This window comes from Xiphophorus couchianus, chromosome 12, assembly GCF_001444195.1.
Source record: "Xiphophorus couchianus chromosome 12, X_couchianus-1.0, whole genome shotgun sequence".
Lineage (NCBI taxonomy): Eukaryota > Metazoa > Chordata > Actinopteri > Cyprinodontiformes > Poeciliidae > Xiphophorus > Xiphophorus couchianus.
This window is the reverse complement of record NC_040239.1, coordinates 12,592,678-12,608,978: the sequence shown is the minus strand read 5'-3', so window position 1 is coordinate 12,608,978 and position 16,301 is coordinate 12,592,678. Positions and strand designations below refer to the sequence as shown.

General features: G+C 36.9%; 2 protein-coding genes across 2 annotated transcripts in view; one reads left to right on the top strand and one right to left on the bottom strand.

Annotated features, from left to right (window-relative positions):
• Positions 1-46: 46 nt before the first annotated feature.
• On the bottom strand, positions 47-4,586 carry rimoc1 (rab7a interacting mon1-ccz1 complex subunit 1). The gene is made up of 6 exons (XM_028034243.1): positions 4,434-4,586; positions 3,711-3,820; positions 2,181-2,327; positions 1,728-1,859; positions 1,147-1,258; positions 47-1,062 (listed from the first exon to the last, which is right to left on the bottom strand). Exons 1-6 carry the CDS (start codon positions 4,525-4,527, stop codon positions 827-829), a joined length of 831 nt encoding a protein of 276 aa, XP_027890044.1. The 5' UTR covers positions 4,528-4,586; the 3' UTR covers positions 47-826.
• Positions 4,587-6,144: 1,558 nt separating this feature from the next.
• The window catches only part of oxct1a (3-oxoacid CoA transferase 1a), a 44,969-nt gene continuing 34,812 nt past the window's right edge, over positions 6,145-16,301 (top strand). The window contains exons 1-7 of the mRNA XM_028034376.1: positions 6,145-6,524; positions 7,711-7,819; positions 8,482-8,572; positions 8,847-8,982; positions 9,162-9,311; positions 9,978-10,084; positions 11,108-11,168. Of these exons, the coding sequence (XP_027890177.1) occupies positions 6,420-6,524; positions 7,711-7,819; positions 8,482-8,572; positions 8,847-8,982; positions 9,162-9,311; positions 9,978-10,084; positions 11,108-11,168 (759 nt within the window). The 5' untranslated portion in view covers positions 6,145-6,419. The remainder of the gene's footprint in view (positions 6,525-7,710; positions 7,820-8,481; positions 8,573-8,846; positions 8,983-9,161; positions 9,312-9,977; positions 10,085-11,107; positions 11,169-16,301) is intronic.

Here is a 16,301-nt window from a genome sequence, read left to right as displayed (position 1 = left end):
AAACGGATTCGTAACCAAACAAGTACAACACAATACGAAGCAATTTCTGAAAACAAATCATATCTTTATTGTCAACAAGGACATAAAAAAAACAGATTTTTTTTCTTCAAATAACAGGCTCTGTATTAATGGTTACACTGTCAACGTTATCCAAGTGGAGTGGTAGGAAATGAATATTATGATACATGGGAGAACAGGCAACACATTAGAAAAATGGCATCTACACACTTAAACATACTTAAAATTGGTCAAAATTTCTGAAACATCTTGCTTTACTTACAATGTGTATATTTTATACACACGTTAGCCACAACTCTATCACATCTGAAACACATTAAAAATGGCAACAAAACAATAAATAAGATGTTATGTGCAATGTCACACATCCAGCTGGATTATTTTCAAATCTGAAACAATTGTAAAAAGTAGAGACGGCCATCTTATTTAAATAACACCCTCTGAATATCAATAATAAAGTTATTATAACATCTTTAGAGCAAACAACTGCTCCAAGCACTATTCAAGATGAGATCTGCGCAATGAGCAGAAAAAGACAAACAAAAAACAAAACAATTAAGCTTCCTGTCTTTTCGTCTTTGTTTTCCTCCAACGTTCTAAACTCTCACATGCTCTGCCCGAGTTCTTCTGGACTAAGATAACCCAAAGACACCTTTTCATCACATACACATACAGGGTGTCCTGCTTTTACACCTTCTACAACACTGCACCTCTTTTGTGGAGTTCCATATTTATTTGGGTTTGACACATTTGAACACTGAACTCAGATCTCCGCCTGATGGTAACTTTTACACATGAGCAGTTTATTTCACTGTAAAATACTAAGGATTTCCTTGGCATTTTCTGTATTCCAGCCCTGGCCCTGCAGAGGTCCCTCGCAGGCATTCACATATTTGTTCAGAATCTGTGTACCGATGTCCCGAAACTGGAGGCCGTCTTCTTTGTGGTCTGTAGAGTCAGCGCTGCAGTCCTCATACTTGACGGCCCAGAAACACATTTCCCCAATGTACATCATTGTCAGCAGGTGGGTGTCTGAAAAAATACCTGTCAAAACACACAAGCAGATAACAGGCATGACAAAAAGGAAGGCATAACAGTGTTTTACTATTCAGAGATGAACATATTTACCCTCAGATAAAATGCTTGCTCCACCGTCATGAAGCACCACTCCATCACTGAGCTTCACTGTGTTTCTAACTTGCAGCATCCGCATCAAATACCGAACACCTTCTTGAATACACTGGATCAAAATGTGCATGTATGCCAAGAAAAATGTTAGAAACTTTAGACACTTTTTCCAGCCAACATGGTCAAAATTTATGAGACATGACATTTCACAAATGCTTCAACTGTAGTTCCTTGAATTCATACTGTTTGAACTTTTGTCATCTAATCATATTACAGCAAGAAACGTCAACATGCTGTATTTTATTGGAGGGGGGGGGAGGGTTCTGTTATGTCAGCTCACAGTAACTGTTTTATTAAATATCAGCAATAAAGGGTGTGAATACAAACGAACACCAGAAGTTTCAGATTTTATTTGCAATTTTTTTTTCACAACCCATATGTCATTTCTTCTAATTATGCATTAGTTTGAATACTTTTATCACATGAATTTACAAATACAATCCATCTTTATTTGTGGTTACACTGTGGCACAAAGGGGTATGAATCCTTCTCCAAAGCAAAGTATATTTACAGTGTGGTACCTTAATGAATGTGTCCTTGTTCTTCTTGATCCACTGCTTTCGCTGATGAAGGGTGTGGCAGTACATGTACAGCAGAGCTCCACGTCTCCAGTAGAGACATTCCAACAGCTCTGTGCCCAACACGCACTGCACCTATTAAACACCAAAATAAACCAACAATACAGTTTCATGATGATAGACCACTATGTAAACAAATCACACACCTGACACACACCCATGTCAGGTAAGAAAGTGCAAAATGAAATCAATAACATATGTGGAAAAGAATTTTCATCAGTTAACTGAAGAAAAACACAACAGAAAACCCTGATGGATATACTGGCTCTTAGAGGGGAGGGGAGGTATATCTTTTTCTTCAGTGTGCCTATATTCAGAATTTTTCAAACTGAAATCTCTAAGAGAATATTTGAATAACAGACTCTGAAATAAAACTGTTCATAGAAACATGCACACCTCCTGTCCTGGTGCCAGCCGTGCCACCAACACCTCTGGCTCAGTCAGGTCCTGCAGCAGCTGCTGTATCTTAAATGGTGAGGAGTCTTCGGGGAATTCCTGATCTACCAATTGATTCTCTTCATAAAAGGTGATGTCAAGAATCACCTAGACAGGAAAAAAAAACCAAATACAGATCAATACATAAAACAAAGAAATAAAAGTTCAAATACTACTACAAAAATGCAATATACCCTGAAGTAGCACACAGATGGCACAATTACTGAAGTCTTTAATTGAGAGTGCTTTTAATTTTGAGACTTGTCATTTGCTTTAACAAAGCCCCTCTTTGACTTCTTACTTTGTCTCATCTAAATGTGCATTTTGAGCTAAATTACCATCGCTGTTGATGCATCATCAGCAAAAAAAGGAGAGTTTGTTCAGACTGAAATTCAAGGGGATTTGCTTCCTGGTAAAAGGTTTGAATCATGGTAAACAACCATGGCTCTTCACTTTAAATCCCCTTTTAATCACACACTGATTTTGCTTGGATTGTTTTCTTAAAATAGCTGCAAAATTAAACTAGTTTAACACAAAGTAAGCATAAACATGAGAGTCTGCAACTAAACCTTTTTATGTCTGAACGGGAATATGATCAACTTCAAGCATTTAGGCTGCTTAGTTTAACACAACACACAGAGGGACATATTGAAAAGTATCTGCAGTGGCTAAATGTAGGCAAACATGTGTTTACAGGAAGTTTTAACTCAGAAATTAGACTTAAAGTCTGAACTCCTCCTACAACACAGATCGGTCTCTTTGAACTGATGCAGTTTACCCAAATGTTAATAATGGATTATGCATTCATTCATTTGGGGAAAACTCCACACATATTTATGTATATTTACATATACTAATAGAAATTATGCATGCTGGGTTATGGGGAAGCTGATACTGATTTCCAGCAGTAAATGAGTGAGAGGAGGATAGACTCTGGACAATACAGATACAAGCACGGGACAAATAACCATTCTATCACACCTAATAGCAATTGAGAGAGTCCAGCTCCAGTGCTTCTCAATTCCAGTCCTCAGGCCCCCCTGCTCTGCATGTTTTAGCTGTACCCCTATTTCAGAACAGCTGATCTAAATGATTGCATTACCTGTTCTGCAGCCATCAAGTACTGCAGAAGCCTGTTAATCACTCATAGATTCAATCCAGGTGTGTGGCAGCAGGGAAACACCTAAAACATGCAGGGCAGGGGGGCCTGAGGACCGGAATTGAGAAGAACTGAGCTAACCTAACATTCATTTTTGTGGGTGACACAAGCAGATATGAGGAAACCCCACTTCCACCTAAGGGACGAAACAAAGCTAATGTGCGCCACCTTGTGAAATGGATCTCATAAAACAAACAGCAAAGAATATGCTGGTTGAAGGTGATAAATACTGTCAGGATTCCCATTCTGAGATATCAAGCACTCCGACACATATTTCGTTTTACAAGAAACTCTTTAGTGGCAGAATAATGGATCGTTGAGTGAAGAAAAACCTGTGTGTAATCCTGAAGCAGCTTGGAAAAGTTCAAGCTTTCTCCTCCATGTCTGTAAAAGCCTTTCAACTTCTCTAGTATTGCAGACGCATTCTGCAAATAGTCATCATCTATTAAAACAGAAAAAAAAAATATCCCGTTAATATTCACACCATAGGCGTAACATTAAAAGTGCATGAAAATTAGAAACAACTTCTAAAAGGCTTTCTTAGCATTGAAAGCGCAGTGGTTAGCTTTTAGGGGGTCATGTTGTGGTCAGACTAATGATCGTAGCTACGTTGCTCAGTGGTTGGTTTGCAGTTACGTCGCAATGGAACGCAATGCTTACATTCTGCGGCAAATAATTATTCCAACTGTTTATTTTTAAATCTGGTTTAGCGTCAGTTTCTTAAATAACATTCCTCAACTGTATTTAAGCTAATGTTTCACTGTTCGTCATTAACTATATATATATAAACAACAAGTACAAAACAAACCGCAACTTAGACAATAAACGTCATTATGAAGCTGCTGAGCTACCGGTTGGTTAAAAGTTAAAGTGAACGAGTTGTCAAACCGCATAGTTTTAGACATCAGTTGTTGCTATGGCTGCAAGCTAACGTTCGTTAGTTAGCTTCTCAGCTAAACAACCCAGGAAAAAAAATTATTTCTCTTCTGAAAAGAAAATATTCAAGACCGTCACAAAACAAAAAAAAATAATAGAACGCTATGGATAATCGATACCTTGCTTTTCAGCCCGGAGACATGAGCATTTGTTGTCTATCTCAAATATTCTCCTCTCCAACTCAAAATCGTGTCGCCTGTAGTCGTCTGCCATGACTACACAAAGTATACGTCACGTGAGCAGGTGGTAACTGAGGTAGACGTAGAACGAGTAGACGCTACTTTGGCTGAGTTGGCCAGTGAGAACAAAACGTCAACAGGCATCTGGAGTCAGCGGATGCGCCATATTGGGAGAGGCAAATTCACATTTCATTTGCCTCTCAAAAGGACTCAAAAGGTGCCTGGCCACCTTGTTTTCACTGTGAGAACCGGGACAAAAGAAGATAGATCCGAGATTCTTGTAAGCTACAAATCACCAGATCATAGCAGTACTCCATTCATAATTAACATAAAGATACATATATCTCAGAAGAACAGAATATTGTATAAAAATTTAATTAGTCACTCATTCTTGTTATAACCCTCACATATTATGTTGATTTGTTGCTCAAGGAGTGAAGTATGTCAAGCCTTGTGTTGGAGCTATTTATTCTTTATTTCTTTATGCATTTAAATTTTGTTAGTTTATTATTACATTTCTAGTTTTTGTATTATTTGCAGGTTAATAATTGTCAATTCTATTTATCTTTTGTTTTTATTATTTGTTCTTATTTATTTGTTTTCTAAAGACAGGAAGTGAGGTAGATCAATCCACTTTCTATAAGTGTAGGGGCCTGGTAAAGGACCAGCAGGCATTTGGGTTTGGGGCCTATGGTTTTTACCAGAGCAACAGAGCAACAGAAGTAGACAGAAGTAGACAGGAGCAACAAAGGAAAGTTCGAACGTTATAAGTGTTTTGCTGAAAAGGAAAATAAAAGCAACCAAGATAATCAACAAGTTTGGACATTAAATTTTGTGCCTGCGTGAAGAATCTGGACCCCACTACCTCATAGTGGCGGATGGAACCTTTTATTGGATGTTTGGTTTGACAAACAATCGCCATTACACCTTGTTTTCTTGAAATTTTTATGAATATAACTTACATATAAATTCCAAATTCAGTGTCTGTCTTTCTGACAAGGTTATCCTTTGTCACCAATTCTGTTCATAACCGTTGTGGAAAGAATTTCTATAGATGCAGCCAAATCATTAAAGAGATCAATTTTAGTGATCTAACGGTTGAGTCTGCTTTTTGTGGGTGATATTAGCTTCATCAGATAATGATCTCTGGTTTTCACTGGAGCACTTCATAAAATCAGCACCTCAAAATTTAAGGCCATGGTCTTGAGGGTAAATAGTCATCTCTAGGTTAGGGACAAGAATGAATCATCATGGTTCAAATAGTATAATGAGAGAAAAATTGAGCAGGAGATCAACAGGCGTATGGTGTAGCATCTGGAGTGATGGTGTACCAGTTGCAGAAAGAGCTGAGCTAAAAGGAAAAGCTCTCAATTTACTGGTCAATCTCCGTTTTTATACCATCATCATGGTCTCAAGCTCTGGGTGACCAAAAGAACAAGATCGCAGATACAAGCGAAAAATTAGGTTTCCTCCACAGGGTATCTGGATTTCTACAAAAATGCCACTCACAATATGGTGGCAAGGCTGCGTAGGCTCATGCAAGTTCTATTTTTTCTAGGTCTAGGGTTTCCTCAACCTTTTTGACGTACGTTATTCTCCTGATCTTAAAGTCGCTTCTCAAGACGAAGTTTATAAAAACCAAATAATTTTTTGGCTTGCGTCTTGTCATATGGCCTTACGAAATTACGTCGAAGAATAATATATGTTATGTTATTTTTACCCTGCATAAAGCTATAGCAAAGCGGTGGCGAAAGGGTTAAAATTAAATGAGCAGGTCATGCCTTTGAAAACATCTCCTTTGTGAAGAGTGTTTAAGGAACTCCGACACATGTCGTCGAGCTTTTAGGGGAGGGCACCTAGCTACATTCAGCTGTCTTTCAGCCTGCTGCATAATTAATTTAACCCTCGTGTGTACATCCAAAAAAGATGGCGACCCTTACAGCGTTTTGCAGAGCCGAGGGTTTAATCTTCAAAAACCTCGCAGGTCATCGAAGAGCCAGAGTAAACTTCGCTGGCCACCGCCTCCTAAAGGTCTGTTTTTGAACTATGGCTCAAATGTGTCTTAGAAGGAATAAAAGTTGTGGTTGACGTGCCTTAACTATCGCGAAGGAGTTTCTGTTTGTTGGCTGCAAAACTCGAGATCACATTAGCCTCTCGATACCCAAGGACGAACCTTGGAAGTACAACTAAAAGTCTGCTATTGCTGAGAACACAAGGAAGCAGTACTTGATAAATGTTGGCGCCCAGCTAAGACCCTTCCCATGGTTTTAATAAATGGCCCATTTTTACTCGGGTATTCATATCTATAATAGACAATAAATTGTTAAGTTGACAGATATCAAATATGCATAATCAATTTAGTTTTAATTTATCATCATCATCAGGTAAACTCAAGCCTAAAATACATACCTAAAACAGATACAAAAGTTTTATTTTAGAAAGAATGCATTTATTAAAAAATACCCCCCAAAGACCTGCTAAACAGCCGGCAAGTGCAGGAAATTGATTCTGTGACTGTCTAATCATAAGCAAAGGAGTTGATGGCAGGACACGATGGGGCAAGAGGATAACTAGGAGCTTGAATGCAGGGAAACTGCATGCAAACCTGCAACCAGTGGTGCAGCAAGCTTTTCAAATTGTGGGGGGTGTGAAGCAAATTCCAATAGGTGAATGGAGGGAAGGAGACGCTACCTTGGCTGAATCTACCTCTAAAAATGTAACATGTTGTTTTTCTGCTACTGCACAAATTGAACAGCCTGCATTTGAGACCCTGAAAACACAGGGTTGCTGTTGGTCGCTGCATTGGTCAGTTATTTATATGTGGAACAAAATTAAATAACGATTCCAACCTGCAGGCTAGATCTTCTAAATAATGTAATGTCTGAGATTACTGAGCCCCTGATTACCATTACCATTGTTGATCAGGATTTGTTTGATTATGAATAATGAGACAATCCAACAACTATCAACCATTATGTGTGAAGGTATAGGAGAAGGTCATATTCAACCTCATCAATTAAAAAGCCTAACCTTCAAAATGAACAGCAATAAACAACTGAAGAATGTATATGAGTGCAAGTTCTGAAAGAAATTTCCTTTTTTGATTTAAAATTTTTGAACTATTCTAATATTTGTATTATATTGGTTCAGCATAATGTCCAGCTCTACTACATGTCAGTCCATGTACCTAACTCATTCCCTCTTGTTCTTTCTGCAGACTTGTGGTTGCTATTTTTCCACATCCAGTCCGAGAAGTTCGCAGTTTTACTCAGATCCAATAGAGGCAGTGAAGGATATTCCTAATGGTGCTACTATTCTGGTTGGAGGTAATATTTAGCATTTTCTAAAAAAAGAAAAAGAACGTCTACGTCACCAGAATGGCTTCAGTCGCATAGAGCTAATTGCACGTTCAACACAGAAACTATCTGTGCAGTGGCAACTTTACTATGAAGAGGAGTTAGCCTGAGCATGCTGGCTGATTACAGTTTAAACATTGAGCACGCACAAATTCCTTGTCTCTTATTTATAGTCAAGCTCACAGGGACGTTGTTGAACATTTTCCACTGCGTCATATTCCTGTTTGAGGACAGTCTCATGTAAAGCAATAATAAAACATTAACCTCTCAGTGGTTTGGTCAAAAGATTTCACTCATTAGACTCAAAAGCCTAGATTTCTAAAGCCTTTTGTGTGTTTATGATTGTTGTACTATCATAAACACACGACATTCATGGTCATGATCATCTGATCAGTGTGTCATTTAAAGAAGTTGAATGTCCAATGGCGTCATCCATGATCCTTGGACTTTGCGGTTTTGTGTGTGATTTGTACTTGTCATGTGCCTATTTGCTCTACAAATTTGACATGTCGCAGATATACAAGGTAAAAGTTCAACTTGATCTTGATGTGTCACCTTTCACACAGTGATTTTGTTTATTATTGCTGTTTTATATCATTTCATTATTATTTGTCTGGTATTTTCCAACACAGGCTTTGGGTTGTGTGGGATTCCAGAGAATCTAATCAACAGTTTGCTGAAGACGGGCGTAAAGGGCATCACTGCAGTCAGTAATAATGCAGGGTAAGAGTGTTCATTTTTTTATGTCAATGTGGAAATTAGGAGGTATGCTGATTCTGTGTTTGTAAATGCAATAAATGGCTTATAATTTATTAAATTTGCAGAAGTAGAGGTATTTTTTTCCAGTTATGCTAACAAAAATGTAATCTTTGTAGCTTTTTACCTTGTGATCCAAAACTGATCCAAATTAATTTAGGTGATTGATACATAAGGATTCCAAAAATATCCTAAAGATTCTTTTAAAATTTTTTATGACAATTTTTTCTATTTTTCCTAGAGTGGATAACTTTGGCCTGGGCCTCTTGCTGCAGACCAAGCAGATCAAAAGGATGATTTCCTCCTACGTAGGAGAGAACGCTGAGTTTGAGAGACAGTATTTGTCAGGAGAGCTGGAAGTGGAGCTAACTCCACAGGTTGGTGTAGAAATGTTATAATACAAAACACACATTACCAAGCATAATATTAATGTTTTCAATAAGTTAAACTTTATTAACACCCTGTCTTTGTTTATCAAAATGTAAATTCTTCTGATCATGGCTCAGTTTACACACTTTATTGCATTTGCAATAAATTTGTCTCTTCCTCACCACAGGGGACTCTTGCTGAGAGGATCAGGGCAGGAGGTGCTGGGGTTCCAGCCTTCTTTACTCCCACTGGCTATGGCACTCTGATCCAAGAGGGAGGCTCTCCTATTAAGTACAACAAAGATGGCAGCATTGCTATTCCTAGCGAGGAGCGAGAGGTTAGACTGCTCTTCCCTCGGCTTTTGGTTGCTTCATACTTTAAATTCAAGATTCCATTTTCTAAAAAATCCTGGGGGCAAATAGTTTTTGCAAAAAAAGGTGAGTTTCTGGTGGGTGAGGAGAAAGCCTTCTTCCCTGCTTCCTTGTCTTCTTTACAGAACTCAACCACTCGCTTTGCAAGACAAGCACTCGCTACATCCTGCTTTTTATTGTAGCCAATAAGTTTCCTCACATTCATTTAACACTTTCTTGTTGGGATTCTTTAAATCCAGAAATTATCCGTTTTGTAAAGATCATGAAATACAGTTGTGTACCATAGTTACAACATTAACTTTACTGATCAGTTCTCATGGCATAACTATATTTCACTTAACTACTGAAGTGTACAATTTTGCGCAATTGTACACTTCAAAAATTGTCCTATAATTGCCCCCCTATATGTAGCTTCTGCAAACCCTTGTCTCCACAGAAAACATATTTGGTTTTGAACATAAATCAATGGCGTCAGTAAAGCAAGTCGGCATTTCTGGCTAGTCAGGACTAATACTCTGTGTTAAACCTATTTATGATATTACAGTGTTAAGATGTGGGCTTTATTTGCAGTTGCACTGTATGATAGAGTCTGAATTTCTTTCTTTTGGATTTGCTGTGTTGTTTATCTACAGGTGCGGGAGTTTAATGGCAGGCACTACATTATGGAAAAAGCCATCACTGGGGATTTTGCTCTGATCAAAGCATGGAAAGCTGACAAAGCGGGAAACATTGTTTTTAGGTATTTATACAACATTTTGAAAGAAAGGAAAAACTACTTCATCTACAGACTTGCTAGAATGAACCTTTTCCTTCTTTTGACTAAACTTGGTGTAAATGTGGGAAATTAAGTTTCAGGAGAAAATTTTAACCTGTTCACATCATTGTATTAAACTTGTTGCAGGCATGTCTCGTATCTTGAATACGTTGTTGTTCCCACACAGCAGCCTGCTTTATGTTGATTTTTTTTCATTCTGGCAAGTGCAACAATATTTGTAAAGTGTCTGGATCTACCTTGGTGTTGCTGACACTGTTCATTTATTTTCTGACAGCCAGGTGGCAGGTTGTCAGCCATATCTCAGGCCCGTTTTGCTGAGTATGTTGGTCCTGTTTATAGACAAGTGCACATCAGCACATTGCTGTAAAAAGTATTTTTGTTATTTAGTAAAATCTTTGGCCCTTAAAACAAGTTTTTTCACTGCTTTTCTATGTGGTGTTTTTGCAACAATGTAATCCTTCATAGTTTCTATCATGAATCTACTTTTCTTGCATCCTTTTATTGTGGTTTGGGAATATTCCAGTGCTTCTAACCCAAGGAAAGCTAAAAGGAAGAAACACTTTAGAAAATTCTTTATAAAATGCTTTGTTCATATGTAATAGTTTTGTTATTGTTAATCTTACTTGATCACAGATTAAATTAAACCTTGGGTTACTATTTTTTTTTCCGTATGCACTAGTTAAAATAATGTGTATTTTTAAGTGTTTTACAAGTTTTTTTTGTATAACTTGCTCACAGTAATAGTGATAATAATTTAAACTTAATTTCATTCATCAAATGCACTGATCTTGACCTTTTGTATAGTTATTTTTTTATCCTCAAGAGGGCAGTGTGCTCCAGTTCAGCATCAGCTGAATTGAGAGGTTGTATAGTAGACACTCCTTTCAACCCTTTTTAAAACCCCATTTTGTGTCCAGTTTTGGAATAAAAATCTTCCCAGCATAATAACTTTCTAGAAATCATGTGCGCTGTATTTGTGTCTTACAGGAAAACGGCAAGAAACTTCAACCAACCCATGTGCAAGGCAGCCAAAACCACAATTGTTGAGGTAGACATAAATGTTCATTTAATCTGCTAGGAAGCATTTAGATTTGTGTTATTATTAAAAAATAACACACATTTTTTTGTGTTATCAAAACAAAAGAGATAATTTAATATTGTTAAACAAAGTCTTTATAAGTAGTTTTTTTTACAACTGTGGCCAGGCCAGGTTGGAGAGTGGGCAGCAGTTTTTAAGATCCATTTCAAGATAGATTTTGGGTCTAGACTTTGACCAGGTCATTTTAACTTATGAATACGCTTTTACTTAAGTTACTTAAATGACATTTCAGGGTATGCTCAGAATCAGAATGCTTTTATTGTTATTGTACCAAAGCACAGCAAAATTCATTTCATTACAACCCATCCAAAGAAGACAATAAACAGACAAACACAAGGAAGACTGATGCCTGGGGCTGCAGCCATTGAAGGTGCTGCCCTGCCATTTTCCAATGACAGAATCAGTTTTATTGGTCAGAATTGTGAGTATAAAAAACAAACCTTGGTTTCACACTCTCTCAGCGCACAGACAATAAGTATTGATATATAATATGTAGAGGAAATACATAAAAGATTAAAGGACAACCAGTTTTTTATAAAGACAAGTGGAAATGCAGGTTGTGGTAGTTCAAATATCCTAATTTTATTTTACAGTACAGTAGTAAGTAAGTTGGGCTGTAAGATGTTCATTGTGTTCATCAGAGAGACAACCTGGGTAGAAACTGTATGTGACTTTTCAAATAGGGCTCTGTAGTGCTGAAAAATTTAAATAGTTTATGTCCAGGATATGGGGGGTCTGCAGAGATGTTAGATGTCCTTTTCCTGACCCTGTTCCTGTAGAAGTCCTGAATGGAGGGAAGGTCAGCCCTACGATCTATTATAAAATGAAGGGGTATGAATACTTTTGTAAAACACTGTATCAAAACATTTCCATATAAGATGTCTGTATAGAGGCTAAACAACTCAAACTACCTGAAAGAGATTGCAAGATATTTGTAGGCTGGAAACTGAGAACTGGTTCTCAAACTTTTTACCTGATAAAAGAAAGGCTCAATAATAAGATTCTGGCTTCATGCAGAATAAATAACCAATATAAAACCAGGCTCTTTTACGTGTCAGATAAAGTGTTAATAGTTGCAGCTTAAAAATGTCTCAACAAACTCCAAATTTATTTATATTTCACTGAATTGAACTCTGACATTAGGTATTATTTATAGATAAGGCATAATACTCTGTGCAGAAGGCTGTCCATGACATGACTGGTTTCAATCTAGTTGGTCTCCTACTTGTCCAGCATTTGACAGTTTAGAATTGTCATCACTTATCTTTTCCTTATGTGTCTCCCTCTCGGCTCCACCAACACACAGCTTCACACCTCCGATGTAGACACTGCTCAAAGAAAGTGTGTGTGTGTTAGGATAAACCTTTAAATGCAAGCACTTTCTCAAAATAGAAAGCTGTGGTCAGCTTTTGTTTAATACTGTAAATATCTTGAGAACCAAAAGCATATTTTTAATTATTTTGCAATTGCTGGACCTGAGATTTGGTTTACTGTTGATTTTAGAAGTATTTGAAAGGGAGAATAAATTGAGTCACCATGGAGCTGCTGTGGGCTTAATACGTTAACTAATTTGTTCCAGTCGGTGAGCCATAAAGTTTCCTGCTTAATTAAAAGTACTTCTTGATTTCAGCTGTATGTCGTCATGCAGATTTGTTGTGGTCGCAAACAGTGATGACTTATTAAATAATGAAGAGTTGGTGCAAACAGGAATTCTTTCTTTTTTTTCTTTTTTTTTTATCAAAGAAACACCTTCAATAATGATAGCTTTTATCTAAAGTAGCACTCATAACAATAAAAGACTGTAATTTGCAGATAATTAAGTTTAATATTTAACTTTGACTATTATCTGTTTGAGGGTTTTTTTGTTAGTTTTTTTTTATGAATAAAAATGACCCACAGTGTTTGTAGACCCAGTAAGCATTGGGTTTTGCTTGGAGCTATTTTTTTTTCAGCTACATCCAGCTGCATTTCTAAGATTGTTTTGTAACAGTTCTTCTCACAAACGGTGGCAGATGGCAGGAATGTTGGTTACAAAAATGGAAAGTGGATGGTATGAGTTGAAAAATATTTTAATCCAACAGTATTACAGGTTTTCAGGATTTGCCTGACATATTCCAGTTAACAAGGTCTGAGGAAAAAAAATGATGGCAAACAGACTCTGCAAAGTTTTGTGGATGGAGAAGTAGTTTTCTTACTTTACAGGTGTTTAGGTGTTTACCTTATTAGTGTGTAGAGGTGCAGTTGTGTTTAATGGAACTGTACATAAACCAGTTACTTGTATCTGTTGCAAATGAACCATTGTAATATATTCATTTGGAATCATTAGATTTTTTTTAAATTCTGTATAGTTTTAATTACCCTCTTAATTTCAAACGCTGAGGTTTAACCCAGAAACACTGATTCTGATCACAGATGTACTCTGTGCTGCCCAAGTAAAATGTCACAGTTAAAGTAAATTTGACTTATTGCACCAAGTCTAATTTACTTTAACTGTATCACTTAAGAGATCACTGAGACATTTAAGTTATATGAATTGCGAATCTTACTTTATAATGATCGAGTGGATTGAACTTTATTTAATTTTAGCCTCCTATGCAGAGCGATTAGTGGGTTCCTGTCTTTGAAATGCATGCAGCAGATGTGCTATAAGTGCATTAGTACATCTGTCTGTACATAATATAGTTCCTGCTCTTGTTATACTTTGTAGATGGTTCATGTATAAAGTATAAAGTTGAGTCTGGATGCTTTCTTTTTGAACACGCTAAATGTTTGTTTTATCTCAAAATGACACACAAAGTTTGCTGCTCCTTTTTTTTAACCATAAAAAACCTTCATGCAGGAAAAGGATTTTCTTGGTTTAACTCACCTTTGTGAAACCTGTGGGAATATAATGTTATTAGAAGGCCTGGATTAACTTTTTGTTTTGTAAAATGAAAAGATGGCTTGTTCCAATACCCCTAAAGAGCAAAGTGAGCTGAAGGGTAATGATGGACTGGACACAACTAAATTACAACCATGAACAAAATGGGTCCAATTTCATGTTATTACAACTGCCTCATGTTGGCTCTCAGCTCTACTGATTCTACATCTTATATATACTCTTTGGCATGGAATTTAGGTAAACTGTTGTCAGAAATTACGGGCTAAACATAAATAATTACTGGTCTATCGGCTACCTAGAGAGATGGTTGCCTCTCATTAAATTATAATTTGGTCAAAAAGTTGGATTATTTAAGTAGTTCAGAAGGTTTAATGGCCATGTTAAGCTTTCTTAAGTGATCATACAACACTTATGATCACTGTGCAATGATCTACACTTATGCTCATTGCACAGTGATCACAAGTGTTGTATTTCTGTTCGTTTTGATGATTATGACTTTTAGTTTGTACTCTGCAACACAAATCAAACCTTTTTCCTTTTTTCTCCCCACTATCTATTAAACATGCACACTCTTTGCTCTCCTCATGAGAGAGCAAGATGAAACCTGCTGTTTATATTAGTTGTTACAGGCGTACAACCACGAAGCACTTGTTCAAGTTTATAGTACCTTTTTTATTGCACCAGAGGTAACATGAACGTTATCTGTGACAACTTCTTCATGATTAGAAAGTAATAGACACATGTTGCAATGCCATTTAAAAACCTTTTATCTTTGATAATGATGCAATTACTGTCTTTGTGAAAATAGATTTATCTCCAGGCTTCGAGCCAGACTTAGTCATAAATTCAGTGATCCGTTGTCATAATCAACCTGCTGTCTGGGTGCACTTGTTAAATAACCACCAGACCTTGTCTGTTTTTATGAAACTGACTTTTTTACTTCCAGCTCAGCTTCCAAGTAGCTCATTAGTAAGGTCTTCTAAAAACACGACAACCTTCTGTTGGGTCAAATTTCATAGGATGCTTTAGTTTGTCTGCAGCCAGGTAACCTCTTAATGTTTTAGGAACTAACCAGTTAATGGTTGCTAAGGGATAGTAAATTTCAGGCTATAGCAGATGGACTCATGACAAACGGGAAGTTGTAAAATAATAATTTTAACCCGAGGTTTGCTTCAATGTTGGTAAAAGGACTAATATATACATACATACACCCTCCACCCCCACACACACACAAGAATTGGCCTTGACCAATACAAGAGCCTTACTCTTCATCTACTGTAGTAAGATGATTGAAAAAACCTGCTGAGTTTCTCTGAAGAAAATCAATGTCTTTCTCAATTACATTAAACTTTAAGAATTTGGAAAACTGTCAGAAAATCAGTTGTCACTGAAGAAAATTTCTAGATCAACACCAGCTCCTGCCATGGTTGCTAGGCAACCAGATCTGCTGTTTGATTGTTCACAGGTCCATGGTATCCAGCTGCTCAGGTTTTCTCTTATTGCAGGTACAGCAAAACACCCCCAGTGCATTATGGGAGTCAGTGTAGTAAATCACAGTAGTTTTTGCCATAATTTGACAATTGGTCATCAGGTAAATGACACAACAATATTTCAGTATAGTTCAATAAATGTGTGTGCTCTGCAACCGCTCATGCAAGAATTTATATCTTTGCGTGTTTTGTTTGTGTAACTGGAGGAGAGTTCTAGATGGATATAAATGACCGAGTGACTATTCCCAGTGATTTATCAGCCTCCCACTTTACATTTGTGTGGAAACAAAAATAGCAGTTGTTCTTTGCACCTTAAGCCAGATTTTGTTTTTGTGCTTGAGGTTTGTTAAATGTTTTAAAATGAACAAAATATTCATAAGAATGATTTGACTTGGTGATTGATTAATTTCTGCTGCCACTAACTGGTAGCAAATCACAGTTTTGTGTGATGCACAGGGCTGTTGTAAAAACATCATAACCAATATACCCTAAATTAAATAAGGCTTTGAGCTTCTTTTAGAAGCAAGCTAGCCCACACCTATATTAATAAAAGCAATCTTAAAAGGACTACAATTCTCTAAATCTGTTGGTTGGTCATAACTATTGTGAAATATTTAAAAATTCCTCATTAAGGCTAGTAGTTGATATAAAATATAAAAAGAATATAAAAAGAATGGGTTGAGGAACGACTCACTGTACTTGTGCGAAAAA

Excerpts from the sequence above, each read along its gene's own strand:
- rimoc1 (XM_028034243.1), bottom strand. The coding sequence starts at position 4,527 with ATGGCAGACGACTACAGGCGACACGATTTTGAGTTGGAGAGGAGAATA. Across the intron at positions 1,860-2,180 it reads GGCTGGCACCAGGACAGGAG|GTGCAGTGCGTGTTGGGCAC; the intron begins GTGTGCATGTTT and ends GGTGTTTAATAG. Across the intron at positions 1,063-1,146 it reads AGCAAGCATTTTATCTGAGG|GTATTTTTTCAGACACCCAC; the intron begins GTAAATATGTTC and ends GTGTTTTGACAG.